Raw genomic sequence first — 23,907 nt, forward strand, 5'->3', positions numbered from 1 at the left:
AAAGATTTCACCGGGTAAGGAACATTTCACGCAGCTTTGTTGGCCCAGATTTGAAAGATATCGCCGGAGATTCGAAAGAGCGGCGTCAATCAAGAGAGAGAGTGTTGGCCCAAATTTGAAAGATTTCGCTAGAGATTCGAAAGAGCGGTATCGAGAGAGAGAGAGAGAGAGAGAGAGAGACCCGAACGCTAGTAGAAGCAGGGTTTTTTTTTTTTTTTAAATGCTTCCGACAAAATCTGATTTGGGTAAAAAGAACTGATAGCAATTTTGTAATATATTTGTAAGAGTGTGAGTGTTTTCTTAAAAGAGTTGTAGAGCACACATCAGCTCTTAGATCAAATGAATCTCAGTCCTCCTTTCAACTTGTGTTTGTGTGATTTCCACACATTTGTGTTTTAGTAGGTAGATTAACAAAATTCTCAAATAGGGGGGTGGCCGGGCCCTGCACACATCCGCCACTATCCCTCCCCACTTCACACCCCCACTTTTTCAAGACCCAACTCCGGTCGGTTCCTCCTCCTAGACCATCAAACTAGTACCGATATTTGAATGAGTTAGTTTTTTACGGAAAATCTTAAAAACATGTTGTAAACAAATTGAATGACTCCGATCATTTGCATGACGCTCCAATTATTTTTGTGTCAAAACTTATGTCAAATGTTTTGTGCCTTGAACCCTCCCATATATAATCCACCCTTTTTTATCATATCTATTTCCCTCATTTTATATCCACCCACAATCAATTCGATTGACAAACGACCCGTTAACGTGTTTCTCGCCCAGAAATATATGTTGCTTTCTGCAGCAATTGATCATGCATTTCACTTTCCAGTTTCCCAGAATGTTAGGTTGGTGTGTAATTGGACTTTGATCTTTCGCCGCTAGAAATGTAGGAAGACTAAATACTCTCTCCGTCTCTTTTTTAGAGTTCAGTATTCCATTTTAAGATATTCCTTAATAAGTGCACATTTTTTAAAGTTAATGGGTAAAAGTTGGTACATTTTTTCATTTTGTCTCTAAAAAGATATTTCATTTTGAAAAATTATTGAGTAAATGTGTAATAATGATGTCTTCATAAAGGGTAAGTAAGAAAAGTTGAAGTAAAAATTAACGTGAAAGCTGTAATGATGATAGCTCATTAATAAGTTGGAGTTACAAAGCTAAATACTGAAAAAGAGACTGAGAGAGTAGGATGTATACAATAGTCTATGCTTGCTTGTTCATATACTTGTACAAACCAATCCTGAGGACTAATGCCACCATCCAGTAGTCCAATTCATATACTTGAGGTTTAATTACAAAAAGTACTCTTGTAGAGCTCATGATTTTGGTATTACTTTACTTAATTTCTCCACCGGTCTTACTACGAGACCGATTTTATTCATCCTAACTTTGTTCACCCTCTTGAAGATATGCTCATTCCATATTCCACAACGATAATCAAAATCGTTCATATTGTCCAAACTCATTTATTAGGAGACTGTGCAAAAATTCAGATTAATTAGATATTGGTAAGCGCTTGATTTGAAAGTTTGATTTTTCAGTCAAGGATTTCAAACAATAAAAAATAAAACTCCTAGATTAAGCACTAATTGACATCGTATTGAGCTGAAATTTGTTAGCAGCTCCTAGAAAATGAATCTAGAAAAATGAACGATTTTGATAAGCAAAGTAAGATATGGAATGAGCATAGCCTCGCCGAGGGTGAACAAAATTGCTCTCTGTCATACTACCAAGCTACTGATCACTTAGGTGGGAACATAATTATAGATGTTTCCGTTCCGGGCCTCCAACAACCCCTCTTATTCCCACTTGGTGGACAATCAACATAATTTGTTCCCGGGACATCGAGACATATGTAGATCTCGAACAACTTAACGTGCGTGTCGTTCATCGGTTTGCACGAGACATCGACAGCAGTCCCGGTGTGCCCTCGGATGGCGTTCTCGATGGCAGCCTTAGTGTAAGTTGCATCCCAGCGGGGTTTTACACCAGCGTATGTGAAAATGCTCGACAAGTCGATGTTGTTCCTCTGCGCGATGGCAGCTCTGAAGTAGTCCATTTTCGTCAATTTCAACAAGCAGCAAATCCCATGTTTGTTCCATTGAAACTGCCAGAAGGATTTACTAGTCTTTCCCTCTTGAACGCTTGGCCACACTCTCAATAAATCAACCCTTAATTCAATTGTCTGATCATTACCCAGAGAGAGAGAGAGAGAGCAATTTATTAGCTGTAAGCTGTAATAAAATGCAACTATAAATTAAGCACAATGCTAATTTGTATTGAAAGAAGAGAATAACTTGTTCACGGAGGAGCCGTGACGGAAACCCCTCAATCTCAGCCGTCCAAAAGTGTTTTGGACGGCCGAGATTGAGTTCCGTAATGACTTAATTCACGGAGCTCCGTGAATAAGTTATTATTCGAATAGGAATCAGTGTATGAACATGCATTAATTTCACCTCTTTATCAATATCCTGATCTGACCTCTTCTTGCTACAATACGTGAGCGAGGTTCCATCGGCATCGGCTGGCCAGAGGCCGTGAAGAGTGAAGGTGGGTTCGAGGTTCTGGCGGCAGGTGACATCTGGTTGTGCACAATAGGTTGGAGTCCAGGTTTGGACAAAATAAATCCGGGCATAGGGCGGGAATCGGCCCGGACGAAGAGAAAATGCGAGTATCAGAATTAGTAAACCGAGACAAAACCTTACAATGGTTCGTTTCTCCATTAGTTACCCTACTACTACTACGTGAGGAGTTCTAGGCTTCTAGCTACCTAATTAGTATAAAAGGCTTGATTGATATTTATAGTGGAAAATGGCAATGAGGGGGATGCTAATTGGTCAGTAGGTGGGAACTCATTCGGATCTGGTTGGACAATGTCCGTCGTCAAGTGCCCATAGCACTTTATTGAAGCTAAACATACTATGTTAATTGTGACCTCCAACCACTGGCCTCCACTTAATTGCTCGCGTAACTCACACGCTCATTAGTGCTTCAATCTCACATATTAAAAAATGTGTGTGTGTGTCTATATATATATATTATAAAATAGAGCGATTTTCTGTTGAAAATGTCTAGACATATAAATGAGAGCAACCTCTATATATAATCATTAGATCACTTTTATGTTAAATTTATAGCTATTGGATTATTTTTTTCAAAAGATATAGAGAGTATTCTCCTAATAAATCTATCCTGGAATGTGATTGAACATTTATTTGATGTCGAAATATACTCTACCTGTCCTCAAACCCAAGTCACTACTTGTTGGACTTTTGCTACATGTATAGTTAATTACTACTGTTTTAGCCTCATTTTTTGTTTGTTTGGGTAAATAGTTTTTTTTTTTACAGGCAACAAGATTTTATTAAAACTCGACAAATGGTACATTAAGGCGGTGAATCTCTATATTCAAGAGAGAAACTTGAAACATAGAGAAAGCCGAAAGAAAAAGAAAAAAAAAAAAGATACATCCAACATAAAGTTGAAAGAATCCACAAGCAAGGCGGAAACATCCAACCGCTGTGAAAGTACACAAGAGAAACTTGAAACTTAGAGAAAACCGAAAGAAAAAGAAAAAGGAAAAAGATACATCCAACATAAAGTTGAAAGAATCCACAAGCAAGGTGGAAATATCCAACCGCTGAGAAAGTATACAAGAGAAACTTGAAACTTAGAGAAAACCAAAAGAAAAAGGAAAAGGAAAAGGAAAAAGATACATCCAACATAAAGTTGAAAGATTAATCTACAAACAAGGTTTACATTCATCCGCTGAGAAAGTATACAAGGACATGCCCAAGGACTAGCACTGGAGACAGAAATCCATGAGTAATAATGATCAAAAGGCCCAGGAGACTTGAGAAGGCCACAAAAACCAGCATCAGACTTGCCATCAAGACTTGATTAAAAATCCCTTGAGAAGCATCAGTCAACAATCATAGCATCAGCTTCAAAGTGAATGGAATGACTATACCATATATAGTTAGCCTCATGTTGTTCCTTACATAATATACAAGTCTCAAACCCATCACCAACACATCCTTTCTTGCGAAAAGCATTGATTCGGAATTTCGATCGGATATGTACGTGTATGTCGCACTATTAGGTTTAAACCTCTTCGAAAAACATATGTATGTCGTGGGACATGTGGTAAGCTCATATTCGCTCTAGAAATAAACATAATTTGTTGCATACGAACTTGAGGAGGAGGAGGGAGTACGTGCTGAAATATAGGGAGGGAAAATTAGCCGTAAGTACGGTAAAATAGTTTTCATTTAGGGGAAAGACACCAGCAAAATAATTTTTAGTGGAGGTCCTTCGACTTTTTGAGTTTTTTAGCCATAAGGCCAAAATATGTTTAGGCACTTTCATAGAGTTTTAGGGTGCACTTTCCTATTATAAGGTTTTAGTGGTTTAGACACTTTCATTAGATACCCTAGGGTTTTAGGCATTTTTCATATATAGGGTACCTTAGGGTTTTAGGCATTTTTATAGGGTATCCTAGTATTTTAGACACTTCCATAGAGTACCCTAGGATTTTAGACACTTTCATAGACACATTTGTCCTTATGTTTGATTACAAAAGATGTTTGTCCTTGAGCTTAAAAAATGTAAATATTAAGAATTTTTGGCTAAGTCTCCCAAATAGGAACAACTCCTGAAAAATAGGGTTCAGGCCCTGGATTTTTTCGGAGTTGTTCGAGTAGTTACTTGATAAAGAGAGCAAGTGGTGTGAATGTCAATTTTTTTTTTGGTACAAGGTGTGAAAGTGAATTCATTTATGATCAGGGGTGTAGGTGAATGTATTCAATTTCTTTAGCTGGTTGAATGTTCAATTTATTTTTCGGTTGGAGTTTGATGCGGTGTGCATAGAGGAGGAGTACTACCTTAAGCAGTCCAACATTTTCTTAAATGCGGTGTGCATAGAGGAGTACTACCTTAAGCAGTCCAACATTTTCTTAAATAACTGACCAAGACCTTTGGATTTGGGCCCACTTGGATTTGATCCGGAACGGCCCAACGGTCAAGAAAGGTAACAAAGTACAGTTTTAAAACTAACTTTTGTTACTTCTGCCGGAGATCCAACAGAAGTAACAAGAAAGGTAACAATTAAAGTACAGTTTTAAAGTTAACTTTTTTTTATTTAGCATTCATAGTGGAATAATTAAAATCAAAAGGTTGAAAAGGTTATTAATATTTGCTAAAAAAAGTGTTTACATTGGAATAACCAAACTTAAAACAACCTCTTAGCAACTAAGAGCATCCGCAATGGGAATAATCAAAATTAATAATCAAAATATGTCACGTCAATATTTGATTGTCCATTTAGTTCATAATAATCAAACTTTACAACCTCCACCTCCACATTGGTTATTTTTGCATCCCTAATAAAACAAAACCCCACAATGCACCTATGTCCAATAGCAAACAAATTCCAATCACGTACCCGACCACACCAAATTATTCGTCTCGATGAGACGATTCCAATGTGGGGTGTTTTTGAGTTTTGAATTTAGTTATTGAGTTTGATTATTGAGTTTTGGTTATTGGTAAAAAGTTGTTAAGTTTGGTTATGGAATGAGTGAAATTTAATTATTTGCTAAAAGATTTGTAACTTTGCTTATTACAATGTGAGGTATTTTTTTTAGCATTGTTGTTAGTTTGCTTATCCACATCTAGTTGCTTATTTCAATGGAGAAGCTCCAAGAGCATTCACAATGGGTTTAATAACTAGTGTTTTAATTGTATGTGTTAAGACTTAACAAACAAAAATGTATTTTTTGTGTCATAAATCTTATTTTAGTTTGTGTACTAGAGTGTGTTAAATTTTGCAGTGTGCTAGGATGCATGCTAAGTTTGGCAAATATGCTAGCAAATAATAAGTGAGTCCTACCTCTATAGATTCAAACTCCAACCATAAAACATAAATATCCACAACTCCAAATACACACTTGTGGGACCCATTTTGACACACAAATTTACCAAACTCGTTGTGGATGTTCTAACACACTCTTATGTTAGCAGTGTCTAACACACAATTGTGGGACTCATTTTTATCCTAACAAACATTTAATACACAAATATACCGATCCCATTGTGGATGCTCGAAGCAAAATTTGGCACTTGCATAACAAAAACTAACAACCTTTTACCAATAGCCCCATTCTACTAACAAAATAAATACTTATTTTTTTACCCAAATAGCTCTGACAGATTTTAGGTGCTCTAGCAAAGGTAGCAAACACCAAAGTAATTTAACCCAACCTTCAAATCCATCTCCTCGCTATTTGTTATATGGGTACCAACCTTCGAACACTAAAGGATAATATTCTATTGGTTCTTCAATTATTATATATACAGTCATATATATGTTATAAATAAACATGTGTTATGTATATATAAACGATTACAATCTCTATAGTATAAACATATACGAATTATCTCTACAAATACAATATATGTATTAATATCTACAAATATGTATATAAATATTAGATGAATTATAATACTTTATAGAACAAAATTTTTGTGAGAAAATATTTTATAGTAGTTTATTTAAATATAGGATGTAGATAATATGTATACAAACACAAACCTAATCAAACAAATATGATAAATAATTCGTAAACCTATATGTATATAAATAAATATAATACTAAAATAAATGATTAATATACAATGAGTATGTACAGTATTTTAAATTACAATCAAAACTAATAAAAGCACAAACAAGATGATAATAATAAAATTTGTAGATTTTGTTGGAGTACATGTCTGTTAACTCACCTTTCAAATTTGTAAAAACGTAACAAAGTACAATTTCTAAAGCCAACTTTTGCAACTTATGCGAGAGATGGGACAAATTTAAAGCATTGTAGGCTCTGGTGGGGTCCACAAGCCTCCACAAAAAATAGGTAAGGTTTGGAGATGCTTATCAGTTGACCACATTATTTGGTTTTGGTTGTAATAGTATTAACACATGCATTTAGAAAACGTTAACTGCTGTTTTTTCTATAGAAAAAGTTAACCTAAAAAGCATGTTTCTTTTACACCCAAAAAGTGTGACACCATCCATGTACAGGCCAATTTACTGGGACAAATATATACTTACAGTTGCTCACTGGTAAATCTCGAAATCAAATTCCCATCCCATTCAGAGTTGCATCTTGATTTGTACAAATACTTCGAAAACAACAAAGTTGGTGACAACGACAAAAATTATCTTTAGGGACACGATGAGGATTTTGACCATCAAAATGCAAGAATGGGAGTTAAGAGTGAAGGAGAACAACTGCAGAAGGAAACGCATGCCCTAGTTTTGTTGCTCAGGACTCCTCCTTAACAAAATAACTTGGAGGCAGGCAGAAATCTTCCTCCTGATTCAGGATTTCCGCATCCTCGTCATCTGGTTTCTGAAAAATTAAAAATTAAAAAAAAGAAGAAGGGGAGAAGATGTTAAATAAACACTCAATCGTGGCATCTCTAATTGAAAAGGATGGCATAGTTTTAAAACATTTTCATGCGATAAGAAGAAGCACCAACAGAAAAGGGATGAAATGTTTTTTTTAGGCTAAGTAAAGGATGAAATGTTGTTTTTTCTTTCTATTATAGTGTCCAACAAGACAGAGTAAACTTCTGACAGAGCTTGAAGCAAGCAATAAATATTATCACAAGTAAAAACATGTATCAGAAGGTATAGGAAGATGGAACCATGAAACTAAACTACCAACATTAACATTATACTGCATCAAAATGAAGAAAACTCCACTGTCCCACAACCAGACAAGACCAATCACCACTCAAAGCCCTGTGAAAATTAAGAAAATCCATGTGGAGTTTATAAAGTAATGGGCAATGACATGTTGGTTTAGGCAGAGAAAATCTAGCACCAGAATTTTGTGATGACATTGGTACACCAACATATGACATGTACAACGCTAAGGAATTGCACAGTTTCCACTCTATTTTGTGTTCGTAGTTCACCATATGCAGTGCCATATTCATTACAGTTGTCCTTGGGAAGATGATATGAAACCTCAACATATATCACAACACATACCAGCATTTCCAAGTTGTAGAAACGATCAAGCAACTGCAGAACATCTGAAGAAGAGAAGTGTCTACCAAAGCTGCAAGAAGAAGTTACCTTAGTGTAAGAATATGCAGAAAAAGTGCGAGACATACACACACACACACACACACACACACACACACACACACACATAAATACACACACACGAGGTTCTAGGAGAAGATACTAACAAAAGAATGGGGGAAAAGGAGATCGACCAAACCTTCTTCGCAGGTATTCCATTAGACCGTAGAGAACAAAGTGACGGTGTATACCTGCATGAAAGCATTTAACCAAATAAACAGTCAAACGCTAGAGCCAGTATACAATCAAAGGAAACCTGCACTTTATGTTTACGTCTTGAAGAATTTATTGCCTATTTAGGTTCTACCTCTAACTCTTTCGTTTCTCTTATGATTTTCTCTCACAAACCTACATTATATGACCTGAGTCATAACTGCTTCATATAAAAAACCATGTGTAGGTTCAGATAGGAGATAACAGATACCTGAACCATATTCTCAGACTCTTTTGACCAGCTATTCCACTAAACATTACCCGTCCAGGAGACAACCCTCTTAGCAGCTTCTCAAGCCTGTTTCTTACTCGAAAAGTCCTCTAAACTAAGGTTTCGAGATATATGACTTACAAAGACTTCATCCAACCATCCATTGCTTCAGGCAAACCTTTATTTTTATATTCTCATTCGTGAAGTGTCTACAACTAGCCAATTTTGGTTTCTTCAGCCTAAGTTCTTTGTACAATTTCACATAAGAGTTGTAACATTATTTATTTTGCAGGGTAATGTATATGATTAGGATCTAGTGCTTAAAAGTTAGAATAGCAATGTTATCATCAATTAAAGGCTGGTATCTATATCAATACACTGTTTCAATGGGTCCTTTTTCTGCGTTGCTCTGTTTTTTCTATTGGTATTGTTGCTCATGGTCTTCCCTGGTAATACCAAAAACTCACCACTGAAGTGGTCGTCAATTTGTTCCAGTTTATTTTCAGATTAAATATTAATCGAGCCTTTGAATAATGGAAATTATGTTGAGTTCTTGCTTTTTCCAGAGAAAACCAACTGGTTGCCATCATCGGGGAAGAGAAGTCCTGTGAGAATGTCCATGTTTTATTTCAGTTGTTTTTTTCTATTTTTTACTCCTAACCGCTAATAAACAGGTAGTGAAAAACTAAAAAAGACTATCAATATAAAATGAGATTCCTCAATTTTATTTCCTGAAAAATAATAAGCAAGGATGAATCAATTGCAAACTATGCATACAAATTTAATATCTTAGCACGTTTTTATAGGTGTATGGATAAATTTTTGCACTGGATTGTATAAACTAGTTTACAACTACTGAGTCTGCTTATTGAATGGGTGTGCTAGCTTATGTGAATCTTGGGATTAGATGGGCTAGGAAGATTGGATTATTAATTTATGCTTTCAATTTTAATGGTGTTTTGGTCATTTACTCGCTGAAGTTAACGTCATCCTAGTTAAGTTAACAGAGGGAGCATCTTGATAATGCTCAAAAAGGTAAGGGAGGGCAGTGTCGTTCTTGAAATATCGGGCGCGATCATAGTATTTGTCAGAAACCTCAAGGGAGGTCAGTTGAATGAGCCCTCATTTTTTTATATACTCTAATTTTTCATTGATGTACTTATTGTCACCTACACGTGATAATAGATTATAGCTAGAGGAGTATCCCAAGGTTGAGGACTTTTCGGAGCTGGTAAAAAACATTCCAATATTCATTCCTAGACAACCAAACTCATCCTTGTATGTTAACTTATAACTAGCACACAAACACTTCTATACTCCAACGTTCCAAAAGTCGTTAGGCACTAGTCGGGCGGCTGGGCACCACCAAGCACCTAGGCCGATTAATTGGCGCCTAGAAATCAGTCGGTTTTTCTTTTTCTCTGTTCAATTTTTTAAAAATACTCTCCTCCCCTCCCCAAGTTTTGAGAAGTAGAACAAAACATTAAATAACATCCAAATAGAGGAAATAGAGCCTACATACACATAATTTCACAAGAATCAGAGCCTTTATACACATACTTTCACTTTATTTTGTATAGTGTAGATGTACACATAAGACTTATATCGATTTAGGTTTAGTTATACATCACTTATATTGCATAGTGTAGAGGTATATACTTTATAAAAACTACACGAAAACCCTTATACTTCCTCCGTCCCATTTTGTTTGCTCATGTTTTTTTATTGGGTTGTCCCAAATCGTTTGCAATTTTACATAATTAGAAACCACCAAAAGGACAAAATTCTTAAGTTCCAATTATACCCTTTTAGTGTAAGACTAAGACCACTATTTAAGTAATTGTATAGTTTTAAAGGGTACTTTTGGAAAGCTATACACTTTTCAACCCAAAGCCTTTGAGTCAATAAATTGGGAGAATTCCCGTAATGAGCAAACAAATTGGGATGGAGGGAGTAGTATATTACCGCAATATTTAACCTCTTATATTTGCAAAATTACGTATTTAACGCACGATTAATCTTGCCTAGCCGCCTAATTCTCCAATTAATCATGTCTAGCTACCCAAATCTCCTCTTAATCCGGCCTAACCGCCTAATCCCGACCACCCAATTAGTTGATGCCTAGCTGATTAGTGGCCGACTAATCCTGCCTAGCAACCCACTAATCGTCTTGCCACTTAATTCAGCGCCTAGGCCCTTAGTCGAGGCAGCGGACCACCGCCTAGCGCCTAGGCCGACTTTTAGAACACTACCATACTCTTCTGTTACTCTGTATCATTCCTTAGTTCGTCTTTATTGTTTGTCCACTTTGTTCAACATTTGAAGCTCCATTAGTCCATTTTACAATACTTTGAAGTGTCGTGAAACTCTCGATTCATGGGCTTTGTTTTGTTGCACAAAAGCAGTACCATTCAACATAATGCAAGAGGGTAGATAATTCCTAAGATCAACGTGGTTTCACACGCCTCAACCACCCCACACCTTTTCTAAACCCTTTCATGTTACTCTTTAGTTTGTTGACCTCAGTTGATTTAATTAATGTTATTTTAGAGTTGTAATTTTATCAGATATCTTTTTTGAGTTTTTCTCTAAAGTGTATGACTCTGCCCAAGTGTATTCCACATTGATTTCAATCCCATACTAATCTAAGCGTTACCTTCAAGCAACATATTTTAGAAAGCCTCCCCTACACAGAGAGAAAGAAGCAAAAGTCGGCTCAAATTTTCTGAACTTGCCTTGTAATTTTGCCGGCGGATAGATTGCAAGAGCTTCTAACAATTTAATCTCCAATTCAACCTGTGATTGCTCCTAATTACGCACAAATGACCAAGTAAAAAATAATGCCATAAGTTCTGCGAGAAGAAAACCACACACGTATTATATGTATGCAAGTGTGGGTGTGATTATACATATGTAGCAATTACAAACGGAACACCTCTTTTCATGTAAATGGAAGTAATGAAACCGGCTCACATTTTGATTGTTCACTTTTGCCCACGTTTTAATTGAATCCATTTTGAAAGAAGTGAGGATTGAAACGAAATTGTAAGAATTACGATCCCTTTGGCTTAATTTTTTCTGTCTTTTTGGTACTATCTCTTTGGTTGTTTTCCAAATTCGGGCCATATTTTTTGGATTAATCATTCTTCTCGACCACAGAAATCGGAAAAATATGAAAATAGGGCTCATAGTTCAAAAAAGTTCACAAGAAGCGACGCTAAAGACACTTAAAAAGACAGTGAACGTTTAGCGACATTTTTTTTTAATTTTATAATTTTTCCAATTACTCCCCTTGAACCGAACAATTAATCCAAAAAAAGTTGGCCCGAATCCATATTAATGGTCCATTTTCAACACACGTGCCTTTCAAAAAATTGTCTATATCTTACGATCTATAATGTTTTACTATATGATTTTGAAAATTTTGTCTAATAGAACTAATTAGGATATAACAAACAAAATCCATATTGCATACAACAAACATTATGATTAAAGCACATAGACAATTTTGCAAGAGGTCTCAAATAGTGAAGTGGGCCGTTAATATGGAATGGAGGGAGTAAAAATTAAGAGAAAACAACCACAAGGGACCTTCGTGCTCCCTTGACACTAGTGTCTAAATGTACACACACACACACACACACACACACACACACACACACACATATATATATATATATATATATATATAGAGAGAGAGAGAGAGAGAGAGAGAGAGAGAGGAGGGTTGAGACCTTGCGGAGAGAAGAAGCAGAGGAAGGTGTAGCCTTGCATGGAGAATGCACAGACATGACGTCGTCTTGTTCCTCTTCTTTTCCAGGGCCGGCCCTGGGTAGAAAAAGCCTAGAAAGAAACTACTGCGTCGTTAATTGATTCACTCCTGGTGTGTGTGTGCGCGCGCGCGCGTGCGAATGGAACATCCCATTACTCTTTCAAGGACTGATTATTTACTACTCCACTTCACTACGCCCCAAAACGTATCGTACGTTTAAGCATCTAAATTAAGCATAGGTCAAACACAGCAAACAGTGACATAGACGACGACGACGAAGAGAGAGAGAGAGAGAGAGAGAGAGAGAGAAGGGGTACCTGCTCGATTTTGGGCTGGTTCTGAATTTTCTGATCGCGTAGAAATTGGGATGTTCGTGCGTGGGAATTGAAAGCCCTAGAATTTGATCTTGTCACAATTTTACTCCTGGTAACTGTACCTTATTTGGATTAAGTCCACATGAATTTTAATAAACCACAATGCAACCCTCTATACATGCTACCCAGCTTCTTCCACGGGATCGAGAGTCGAGACAACTTTAAAATTATTAACAGAACCATATCGTCTATTTTATGTTATATATATAAGCTTCAATTGAATTCTTGGTATACCTATAATCAAGTTAGCTTATTGCATTGAACGATTGACACACAATAGTAATGACGGCAGCTCCGTGATTTTTTCACCGCCGTTGTACAGAATTTAAAATCATACTACTAAGATCCCCTATCCTATTATATTACTTCGTAAGTCGTATCGTTCAAAAACTTATCCACTAACAAATCTGGCCGTGGGAGGCAATACCACAAAAGGGACATATCTTACACAAGAAAATTTCACTTATCTATTGTCATTGTACAAAGAGACAGAGATCAGAGAGACATTAGAATTTAGATATAGTTGCTTGAACATATCTTATCGCAGTACCAAGTTTCTGTGAAATGTGAAAGATGGCCTAAACAATTTTGTAAATATATACTAAATGTTACCCAATTCTCCTTCCACGGCATTATTTCCAATTTTGTACAGTAATATATAGTACTGAAACTAGTAAAATCACGCATCTTTTTAGCCAGTTTTCAAAAATCGATAGCCTAGGTTGCTTCATTTGCCAACATTTTGGAAACAATTTGGACAAACGGATCATCCGAGATCATTTACAGATAATTCAACTCCTTCACGCTCCTGACAGACGTCGAGTGGCAACTGAAAAAACGTACTTTGCAAAAGTACTATTTCAGAGTTCAGTGTCCTGCCATCACTCAGATGAATTTAAATAAATCCTTGCACAATAGTACAAGCACCACATTTTGCACCATCAGTCGCGCGATCATTAGATTTGTTACCGCACAATGCGCAGCAACCACTGCAGCAGTCCAAAAAACCAGCAAGTGAAGACAAATTTCACCCAAAAAAAAAAAAAATTACAAAAATTTTATATGACTAGATTGTGTCTTGATATCCTTTAGCTACCCCCAAGGAAAAAGCACAGAAAAGAATACATCAAATAACAACTATTTGGCTAAAGCTACGGTCCTGATGTTCATCTTCAGGCTCCAAAATTGAGCACAATCAGCTAATTTACAGGAGGCTGAATGTTCACCACAAGACTAGAGAAATGTCCCGTTACAAGAGAAGTGAACCTGAGAACAGAGTAACAAATCTTAAGGCCACAACAATTACCAGAGATGTCTTCCACGATGAGAAGTAACGAAAAAATGTGCATATATCAAATATCATGCATCACTTTCAAAAAATGGAAAGTCATCGAGCTCTTTTGTTGCTCAAAATTATGTTCTATAATTAGCTTCCATGTGTCTCCGAAGGGACAGAAGAGAAACAAGTTGGAATGTTGGATTCACTCTAACACAAATGTCAGCCATTAAGGAACATGAAATAATGCACTCTTTATTCCTACCCTGCTACAATTGAAGTATTTCCTCTAGGGCATCAGGTTACCTATCATGCATAATCAGTGCTGTACTCAAGATTAAACAACAAGTCCCGGCGATTCTCTACACCCATCCGAATTTTAAATTGTCTGGCCAGCGACCCCACCTTGTCATCACTCGTATAGTTCATCTCTCGCATACATCGTCTTCTTACCTTTTTCAGCATTTCCCTCGACGGCTCAAACCCTTCATTCACCTGCTCAAAGAGTGGTCATACCATTAGCATAACATTACAACCATTCAAAATGCAGAAGCTAAAGCCAGATAGATAAACAAACAAGTACAGACGCAATTACCATCTGGTCGATAACAGAGAGAGCCGCTTTTGGATCTCGCTCAACGAGATGAGCATCAACAAGGACAGAGTAAGTCGTTGCATTTGGTTTCACACCCTTACTTATCATGTGCTCAAAGACACTTGAAGCTTCAGACGTCTGCATCAGAAGAACAATGAAATTAAACATGTAGCTTGTAGAAGCATTTCTAGGCTTGTGTTTGTGTGTAAATCTTACACATGCAGACCCTAAATAATCCATGTTTCACTGACATTGTTCTATAACTTGCTAGGCAAAGGTCGGGTGGAAGAGGTGTGCCTAGCGCCAGCTGGCGTCTAGAGATTTATCAATTTTTAAAAAAGTAATCCCCCCCAAGTTTGAGTAAGATTTGACATAAGGTAAGGAAGAAATGAACAAGACTTAAGTAACAACTAAAAGTAAATAGTAACAAATAACTAGTCTCGGTTTTTCCTTTTAAAAAAAACACAGAAGTTTGAGTAAGAAATGACATAAGATTAGGAATAAATCAATTACTAAAACTAAAGTACCAATTAAAGAGTAAGAAGCAACGCATAACTACTCAAACACAAAGTTCGATGTTCAAAGTTCAAAACCAAATGATATGAAGTATCACATAAAATCCCAGATAGTCAAATATCAAAGTCATAGACTCATAGGTTAATCTCCTCTTCTTTTCCTTTTATCAAAATGACAGTTAACACCCTATACTTTTTATTACACAATTAAGTTTTAACCCCCAAAATACTTTTAAAAACGAGATATACCCCGCCAATTAGTTTCTGCCTGGCTGATGAATTGGCAACTAATTGTCAACAAATGCAAAATCGCTTAATTACCTAGCCCTAAAATCGAGGCGTTTGAGGCCTGCCTAGCAACTAGGCATTGACCAGGTCGACCACACCAATGTTAAGACCACTATTCACTGATCCCCTTATACATGACGGAGTTATAAAACTTGGTCAGTGAGGTCAAAATCTTACCTATAATTATACATGGTATTTTTTTTCATGAATGAGGGAGCAAATCATTTTTCTACATTTGCAAAATATTATGTCTACAAGATTCATTAGTGAGATATGAAATTGACAGAACGAAGTCCTAGCAACTTTTTGTATTTGGATAGTCATTTGGTATGATAGTGAAGATGTTTTCATTATACACAAACAAGTGATAATTTATTTATTAATCCCCGTTCAATTGGAAAACGCATTCTTGACAATCTACCCATAGTAGAAATGTTGTTTTTCTATATGGGTGCTTGGGGCAATTTTATGACATACTTAATTTGTTCAGAGCAACAGTGCAACTATAGTGGAGTCATATATATAAATTAACTTTCAAACGTATAAAATAGTTGAGACTTCGAAGATTTGATTTGGTCAATTGACTCCACATTGCTATACTTCCCTCCACACATGCCCTAATAAGCGACATAACAATATCAACAAATTCAAATAACACCTAACCATACTAATCATGGTTTACAGAGTGCAGTTTCCAGGTTGTCATTGCAACTACAACCGAGATGAACTCAGGGTGAGGGTAGACTAAGGGAAGGGGCATTTTAACAAACACTGGCAGGGGTAGTTCAGAACCTTGTACACGTAGCAAACAAAAGCAAGCTTCCTGGTACGGGGGGTAGTACACAACAAAAAAAAATAAAAAAAGGGTACCCATGTAAACCCCAACCAATGGGGGTATGGGCGGAGGAGGGCTAGAGAAAGATCTAACACATAACGTCCGCATGGTTCACAAGATGCTGCCACAAGGCCCATAACCACCTTGCAGAAAGACTATACTAACCTTATTATAGTATCCAATTTCAGTCTGTATGCCACCATCTCCACATCTACTACAGACTGACAATGAAAGCACAAAGACATCAACTCAACCTGCAGCACCCTGTTAAGGTTGTCATGAACTAGGTTCACTGCATACTGCCACAATCACCTTCAGCCTTCCTTTTCATTCTGTATCAGTCCGTCTAAACTAGATCATACAGCCGTCTTTCACCACTCTTTCTCTCACTGCAAATCTAGACATATTCAGTTTTTGTCGTGCTTTTTGGTAGTGCACTTTCTTTTTAGTTTTATACACCAGCATTTAACATTCTGTAACAGTGTACTAGGTTGAGATTTGTTTTCCGAGGCATTCATTGTTTAGAGGAATTATGGTAGAACTCAGATTGCTTTTTTCTTTTTTTCTGAAATAAAATTCCAAAGCATAAATAAGACTTGTCTGTGGCCCATTCTCCTTATTTAGATTCAATTCTAGCATTGAACCATTTTGATGCTCAAACTCCCATCTTCACCTCAAGATTACCTACCAAAAAACGTAACTTGGTACTGAGCCTGTGAGCCGTCATCAGATTGTGAGTTATGAATATTTTAAATGTGTTTGACAATACAATTTGTGAAGCTCTATGGACAGTCTTCAATAGGTAGTGAGGCATACTTGTATATAATGGAGAAGGCCAAAATTGTCTTTTCATACTTCATTTTTGCAGGATATAATCTGCCTCTCCATTCGTATTGTTTGTGACCAACACCGATCCTGTTAGATTTGGCTGACACTAGCCAACAACATGTGGTTAAGTGTTCACTTCAAACCACGAGGGGGGTTTTGTGCTTTCGAGCAATTGAGCAAACCAGGAGGTAAGTAAAGAGTAATTAGCCCCATTATGCAGGGAATAGCTAAACAAGATTTATTTTTGGCTTCTGGTCAGAGAAGGGAGCAGGAGGGAAGGCATTCGTGGATACCTTCTTGAGCTTTCCAAATGCATTCATCAGAGCATTGTATGAATGAGTATTAGGGATCAACCCAAATGTGGAACTAATCGCTTCAAAAGTCTGGTACGCCCGATCAACATCCCATGTGTTACTGCAACCTAAAATTATACAATTTAGCGCAGCAACAGACTTGTAAGGAGGATCAGCTTGGCTAAGATTCTCCAGTTGATAATATACCTGAGTAACATTTCAAAAGTAAAAATCAGCCATAACATATACATAGAAAATAATAGACACGTCACTAAATTCCGAGGGTCAGTCATCTTGTTATACGACAGAATTAAACATACAGGAGAAAAGCTTGGTTAACATGGCATGTGCACAAGGGAGATTGTTATCCATCCCTTAACCAATTTTTAGAATGGTTTGAGCTTTTCCATTCTCTTGGCAATGTGTAGGGCCTCTTTGTTCGGTGGCCTTCTTTTGTATACTGGTGGCATGCCCTTTATGCCTTCTTTACTTATCAAAAAAAAAAATGGCATGTGCACAATGCTAATGTACATAGTACAAACTTCCCAACTATTTCTTACAAACTTAATGATATCCATCGCATTAGCACAATAAGTGGTCAATCTATGGGTTGTGAGTCACGAAAGGTTCGACAGGTGCCTTATATCATATCCCTGTACTTGCTACAGAAATGTCAACAAATAGTTCCTCAAAGTACAAATAAATTGAGTACAGTTACTGACTGATTTACCTTTAGCATCACTTTGACATATATTGCAGAATAATATGTGAAATCTTGACGTAACAGAAAGGGATTTTAAACGATAAAGCAAGCCAATGAGTCATGAGTTTTGAAGAATATAGGACGTACTGAATCCAAAGTAACAAAGCCGTTCTTGGAGCATGCCACAACCAGGGGGTATAAGGAAGTAAATGGAGAGAACAGATTGTCTTCAGCTTCTGTAGTTGAACTCCCATAAGCAGTCTCAAGCTCATGCAGAGTACTAAAAGCCTTCTGAAGATTGCCCAATGAAGCTTGAGCATATATCTTTGCTAGGTAAGATTCTGGGTTGGGGGCCTTCTTTTGGCGCAACGAGCGCTTAAGCAAAGCCCATGATCCGTCAAGGAGTTTCGTGTTATACGTTCTACCAGCAGTTCCTAGTGCAGCTACCACCAGTCCTTCATCTACAGAGAGCAGAACAGGTGGCCTTGCCTTGTCACCAATTGCAATCCATTTTGCCATGAATTCCAGGGAAAAATACGCTAACTCAGTATTATCTTCTTGCATTGCAACATCTGCAATGTAATTGCACAGATTCCAGGTTGGACAAAGCGCTTTGTTCTGATCCATTTTCTGATAATGCACATAACGGCAATGTCACAAACTGAAACATGTTAATAAAGTGCCACCTATCAATAGCTTTGTAAAACCAGATGAGTATACCTTGCACCTATCAATAATTGATACTAATGTGTCAAGCCTCCCCTTGTCAACACAGCTTCGCACACATTCAGTAAACACCTTCACTGATAATATATAACCATATTTTAAAGTCAAATCTACATATTTTAGGGCAGAATCAATCTGGTCTGTCAAAAACAGCATGCCAATAACCAGGTCATATGACTCATCATCTGGAAGAGATTCTTTTCCGGACTGCAGCATCCTGATAATAATAAAATAAAGATCTATCCATAAGATACTAAATGTATGCATGGACAAGGAACTAAATTTGGATAGGAGTAAATTTTCAGAAAGCTCACAACAAGCGGGAGAGAGAGAGAGAGAGAGTAGCTATAATTGAAAGCACTTGTTGATGCCCCAAACTTCACTTTAAACTGCTCATCTATCAGTACGTTACCTGGACTTGGGTATGAGTGTCGAGTGTGGCTATCTGTCTTAGAGTCGAATTCATGTATCCTCATTTCTGGATTAAGTACCCGTATCAATATTACACGACACGGGGATGGGTGTGGGATACATACGCAATCCGCTCAATTAAATCCAGAAACTAAGAATTCACAGGCGTTTTTTCCAGTTAAGAAAAAAAAATCACCCACAAGAGGAAGAAGAAGAGTGGGCACCTTCCTTGACAAGGAATAGAAGAGCAGATTGATGAAGAAGCAGATCAGAGAACAAACTTATAGAATACTGGTTCAACGACTCGCAGTTGCCATTCTTGAAGATGAAGCTTAACACCATGTTTTCTCTTTTTTAAATAGTGTAACCCTGAAGTTTACTCTTATTTGACGTTGGGCCCATTCACTCATTTTAGGCTGAAATATTAGTGTAACATATTGTACAGGGCTTATTCAAAGTTGGGCTTATTTATTGTATAGGGTGTACTGATAACGCAGTTGAATTTTTTAAGAAATCTGTCCGTAATTTCATAAACTATACAAACAAAAATGAAAAGTAGTTGTTCCAGATTCTAAATTATCACACTTAGACCGCAGACAATAGAATGAAGTCAACTGTCATTGAGAGAACAGGAAAAACACGATACTGATACCAATAGATCATTCTTTTTCTCTATATTTTCTAACATGTCATTATGAATGTGAACTTTGTTTAGGATAGTGTATTAGGTGTTCAAATATGGGCTAATTGGGCTGATGGGTGTTCATAATATATTAGACCAAGTGTTCAAATAAACCATTCAAACAACAATACAACTACTAGTAAAATTCAATTTTAAGTTATTGTAGATTTTAAGGTATTGTAGGGCGTTCAGCAACCACAGGTCAGGTGAATGTACAGCTTAACATGTCTCATGTCAGCCACTGATCGCTTAACCCTGTCGAGTGTCAATCAGTAATCTGTTTAACATAGGACACAAAACATGACTTGTGGATGCTATGTTCTTCACCGTATATGGTCCAAATCTAATAAATTGTTCCCTCAAAAGTCAAACCTTATCCGTCATCCCTTGAAAACATGAAGTAGTTGCTCCTAGACTCCCTATCGCCTTGCAAACCAATTTTTGGTGTACCTCCACTATTCGCCAAATGTTATATTCTTTGATAAGCCCAGGCAAAACAATAAGAAAACCATTCTAGCTGAGAATTTTCCTTATGGTCCGCCACTCACTTGTAAGTTAGAACCTTATCAAAAATCCAACAAGTCTCTACACATCCGCTCTTTATATACGAGGCTAGAGTGTTGGAACCCATGAAAAAACTTCACAATAGTAATTCTATGCTCTACCACTCTACAAAAACCAAACGAAACTTAACCATGTGTCCCAATCATTGAAGGCTGGTCGCAGGCCTTTTCACCATTTTTCTCCACAAAAATCAAAATAAAAAACCATGTCAAATTATTGAACACCACCTCATCTAAAAGACCCATCTATTGTAGAGAGGTTACCACTATTACTTAAAACTCTTAACATGCCCCCTCACACCTCATCAACCTCTCCTCCGTAGGAGAGCCTATATGCATACAAGTATTATATATAAAAGGTTGGCAGTGAGGTTTGAACAAAATAGTTTGCGGCCTGTTTTCACTACAAGAGGTATTGAATTCAAGTCTTGTCACTCCTGTTATTTAAGTCATCGTATCTAACATTCTGCTTGTGTTTCTGCACCTTATTCAAATCCGACTATACTAAGGTCTCCACGTGAGAGACGGAGTTCCATATCAGAGGAGTGTTAGAATGATGTACACCCTCTGTGCCAAAAGTTGGTCCAGTATTTCATTTCAATGTTAGTCCCTTCAGAGTTTAGACAAATCAATGTACTTTATGGTCTTTATTTATTTGATAACTTTTACCCTTCCCTTTTGATATGACAAGAACCATTACAATGCATAACTGTAATGATTATGGGCCCAATTGGAAAGACAAAAATGAAAACATGTAATGATTGTCTTGAAAAAAGTTGGACTCCCAAAGTGCATTTGGCTCCTTTCACAGCAGCTTAAGCTTTTGGGTGATCAATGACTTAGTATGTATCAAACCTGGGTTTGTATGGTTTGGGCGACTATGATTCAGCCCCCTTGTTCATTGTTTTTATCACCTGTTTCCCCTTGTTTGTTTAGTATCGAAGATAGGCCTCATCAGATTCGCAGATTAGGCGCCTGGGAGAGGACTAACTGCTCCTATTTCTACTAATCCCACCTTATCCCAATTACCTCGTTTGGTTCCCCAAATGGATGTCGGTAACAATAAATCCTAGGATTAATTTTTATCCTTATACGTGCACTATGATATAATCCTGTCTATTTTAATCCGCATATCAAACGAGGCCATAGTGTTTTACAGACGTACCAAGCGTAAAACATGAATTAGTACTTCAACAGACGCATACACAACCATATACGTTTACAGCTAGGGAAATGATAATGTCAAAACTATTTTTGTTTGTGCCAAAACTGTAGTAGTGCATAAAGGCTGTGTACCATGTGCAAGGTACAATGCCTTCAGTACTTCAGTAGACGCATACCCAAACACAGGCGTCTACATGTAAATCAAAGTCCAACACTCAAAACAACACAATCCTCGAAAACGAAACCTCACCGTTCGATCAACTTCTCGGCGGCTGAGGTCTCCCTGGCCTGGTGCATAGCCTTCAACACCAAATTAAACGACGCCGTGTTGGGCACAATCCCGTAATCCTCCATCCGCGCCACCAGATCCAACAACTCCCCAGCCGACGCCCCCATCATAACATTAGCCCTAAGATAAAGATTATACAAGTCCACGTCAGGCTTATTGGGCTTCCCAGACCTGCCGTCCAGCGACCTGATCCAGAACTCGAACAGCTGCTTCATGTCGCCCCAGCGCTGCGACGCGGTCCAGTCCGCGAACACGTTCTTGACGGCCGGGAGGTCCAGGGTCTGCGAGAGGGCCTGGATACGGGCCGACTCCTGGTGGATGAAGTTGAGGGGGATGAGCGAAGCAGAGGAGGAGGAGGTTGGTTGGATCGGGTTCCTCCAGTTCTCGTTGTAGAGCGGGCTGCCCGAGGCCGGGTTGGGGGGCAGCGGCGATTGTTCCGGTGACGGTGGCGATGGATGGGGTTGTTCTTCGGCCAGCTGGGGTTGCTGAGAGAGGAATGAGGAGGTGGTGATGGATTTGACGAGGTATTCGTGGTGGTGGTGGTGGGTTAGGATTTTCTTGATGATGGATCGTGATTTGGTGAGGATTGCGATCGACGACGCCATTTGTGGGAGGAGGGTGCGTGGCTAGAGGTCTAGAACGGAGATTTTCATGGAGGAGAGAGAGTGCGAGTGAGGTAGTACTAGGGTTTTGGGGTTGACAGTTTTTTCACTTCATCGTGATCAGTGACGAGGTTTGGGACTGCAATTATCCGAAAATGGAAGGGTATCCTGGGGATAGTTGAGATGGGAGCGGTTATTGTTGCTAGTTTGGGTTCTCTGGAGAGTTGGCCTCCCGCGTATCAGCCTCATAGACCAAGGCCCATTTTACATCTTGCACATAATCTCAGGGTCAGAGCCCAACCCCAAATTTCAGAAGTACTATTTTTTTTTTTTGACAGTCATGAATGTCTATGTCAGCCAAAGCCGGCATTAAGCTAAAATTTGAAAGGCGGTCGCTTTAATCACGGTCAGAGCTCAACCCCAAATTTCAGAAGTTTAGTACTAAAGTTTTTTGTTCGACAGTCATGAATATCTAGGTCAGCTAAAGTCGGCGCGAAGCTAAAACTTGAGAAGCGGCGCTTTAAAATGTTAAGTACTTAAAAATTGAGGTAAAGATGATGTATAAGAGAATAATCTGTCTCGTAAAATCGGAATATAAGTGCTTTAAAAAATAAGAACCTTAGCTGAACGGGGCCTTATGGGGCTTTCCTATTTTGGTATTCCTTGCAATAGTCCAACCAAAAAGGGCCACAACTTTAATCTCCGGTTTAGGCACACGAAGGGTCAGTTCTAGATTTCAGCTTACACGCACCACAACTAATTCTTTCACCGGTCTGGCCAAAGACAAATCATCCAAGACGGGGCGCGAAGTCTAGTTTTATAAAGATGAAAAGGTTTCTTTTCTCTCTTTTCGAGAGTTTGTTAAAATTCCAGGCTTCCAATTTTTCGACAAACCAGATCATTCCAAACAAAGGAAACTGATTTTCGTGCTCCACTTTTTACTAATGGCACTACATTTTTAACGTGAAGTTATTAGTAACTTCATAAATAAAGTGAAACGTCATCAATAAAAAAATGAAACGCGAATATCAAAATTCATAAAAACAAAAAAAAAAACAAAAAAAAAAACACATTACAATGCTGCTTTCCTTTTGTTTTCTTCGGGTGCATCAGATCGAAGCGGTCCGACAAGAAATACAAACAAAAAACTAAATAGGAGACCGAGCCCCTGACAAAAACATCACCCTCGAAAATAAAATAGAGTGCATTTATTTATCGTTTTTTGTTTGGACTGTTTTTCTACCCAAGTTCATTCTTCCATTTCCTGATGAATTAAATAGTACTGTAAAAAAGTTTTTTGGGTATGTCGAAGTACTGGAAAATGTGAAAAAAAAAAGCTCATCCAATTCTTCTGGTTGATCTACACCATACTCTATTCTCATAAGACGATCTGCACTAGTTAAACGGTTGCC

General features: G+C 37.7%; 3 protein-coding genes across 10 annotated transcripts; all 3 read right to left on the reverse strand.

The window, feature by feature from the left end:
- Window positions 1–1,268: 1,268 nt before the first annotated feature.
- Window positions 1,269–2,844, reverse strand: LOC131311437 (ribonuclease 3-like). Its single transcript, XM_058338898.1, has 2 exons — window positions 2,460–2,844; window positions 1,269–2,188 (listed from the first exon to the last, which is right to left on the reverse strand). Exons 1-2 carry the CDS (start codon window positions 2,724–2,726, stop codon window positions 1,745–1,747), a joined length of 711 nt encoding a protein of 236 aa, XP_058194881.1. The 5' UTR covers window positions 2,727–2,844; the 3' UTR covers window positions 1,269–1,744.
- A 4,179-nt stretch (window positions 2,845–7,023) lies between these two features.
- On the reverse strand, window positions 7,024–12,914 carry LOC131311439 (uncharacterized). Of its 8 annotated transcripts, none has more exons than XM_058338907.1 (6): window positions 12,669–12,878; window positions 12,314–12,422; window positions 11,315–11,375; window positions 8,295–8,346; window positions 8,060–8,129; window positions 7,087–7,412 (listed from the first exon to the last, which is right to left on the reverse strand). In XM_058338907.1, the coding sequence occupies exons 2-6, from the start codon at window positions 12,368–12,370 to the stop codon at window positions 7,326–7,328; spliced, it is 327 nt and encodes a 108-aa protein (XP_058194890.1). In that variant the 5' UTR covers window positions 12,371–12,422; window positions 12,669–12,878; the 3' UTR covers window positions 7,087–7,325. The 8 variants fall into 8 exon arrangements, with proteins under 8 accessions (XP_058194887.1, XP_058194886.1, XP_058194890.1 ...); XM_058338908.1 differs by having other exon boundaries at window positions 8,263–8,346; window positions 11,315–11,387; window positions 12,669–12,877; XM_058338906.1 differs by having other exon boundaries at window positions 11,315–11,387; window positions 12,314–12,433; window positions 12,669–12,867.
- A 684-nt stretch (window positions 12,915–13,598) lies between these two features.
- Window positions 13,599–22,772, reverse strand: LOC131311432 (pentatricopeptide repeat-containing protein At1g26460, mitochondrial). Its single transcript, XM_058338894.1, has 7 exons — window positions 21,855–22,772; window positions 18,779–19,001; window positions 18,206–18,688; window positions 17,356–17,562; window positions 14,597–14,734; window positions 14,308–14,496; window positions 13,599–13,991 (listed from the first exon to the last, which is right to left on the reverse strand). Exons 1-6 carry the CDS (start codon window positions 22,496–22,498, stop codon window positions 14,311–14,313), a joined length of 1,881 nt encoding a protein of 626 aa, XP_058194877.1. The 5' UTR covers window positions 22,499–22,772; the 3' UTR covers window positions 13,599–13,991; window positions 14,308–14,310.
- Between the last annotated feature and the right edge of the window lie 1,135 nt (window positions 22,773–23,907).

The sequence above is a fragment of the Rhododendron vialii genome, chromosome 12a (assembly GCF_030253575.1).
Source record: "Rhododendron vialii isolate Sample 1 chromosome 12a, ASM3025357v1".
Lineage (NCBI taxonomy): Eukaryota > Viridiplantae > Streptophyta > Magnoliopsida > Ericales > Ericaceae > Rhododendron > Rhododendron vialii.

What these genes read in the sequence shown, in the direction of transcription:
- LOC131311437 (XM_058338898.1), bottom strand. Translation starts at nt 2,726, where the DNA reads ATGGAGAAACGAACCATTGTAAGGTTTTGTCTCGGTTTACTAATTCTG. An exon ending in ATCAGGATATTGATAAAGAG is followed by an intron (nt 2,189 to 2,459) that starts GTGAAATTAATG and finishes GGTAATGATCAG; the next exon opens with ACAATTGAATTAAGGGTTGA.
- LOC131311439 (XM_058338902.1), bottom strand. Translation starts at nt 12,370, where the DNA reads ATGTCTGTGCATTCTCCATGCAAGGCTACACCTTCCTCTGCTTCTTCT. An exon ending in TCCGCCGGCAAAATTACAAG is followed by an intron (nt 8,347 to 11,314) that starts GCAAGTTCAGAA and finishes GCTTTCATGCAG; the next exon opens with GTATACACCGTCACTTTGTT. An exon ending in ATGGAATACCTGCGAAGAAG is followed by an intron (nt 8,130 to 8,294) that starts GTTTGGTCGATC and finishes TTCTTCTTGCAG; the next exon opens with CTTTGGTAGACACTTCTCTT.
- LOC131311432 (XM_058338894.1), bottom strand. Translation starts at nt 22,498, where the DNA reads ATGGCGTCGTCGATCGCAATCCTCACCAAATCACGATCCATCATCAAG. An exon ending in GCCGAGAAGTTGATCGAACG is followed by an intron (nt 19,002 to 21,854) that starts GTGAGGTTTCGT and finishes TATTATTATCAG; the next exon opens with GATGCTGCAGTCCGGAAAAG. An exon ending in CAATTATTGATAGGTGCAAG is followed by an intron (nt 18,689 to 18,778) that starts GTATACTCATCT and finishes GTGCATTATCAG; the next exon opens with AAAATGGATCAGAACAAAGC.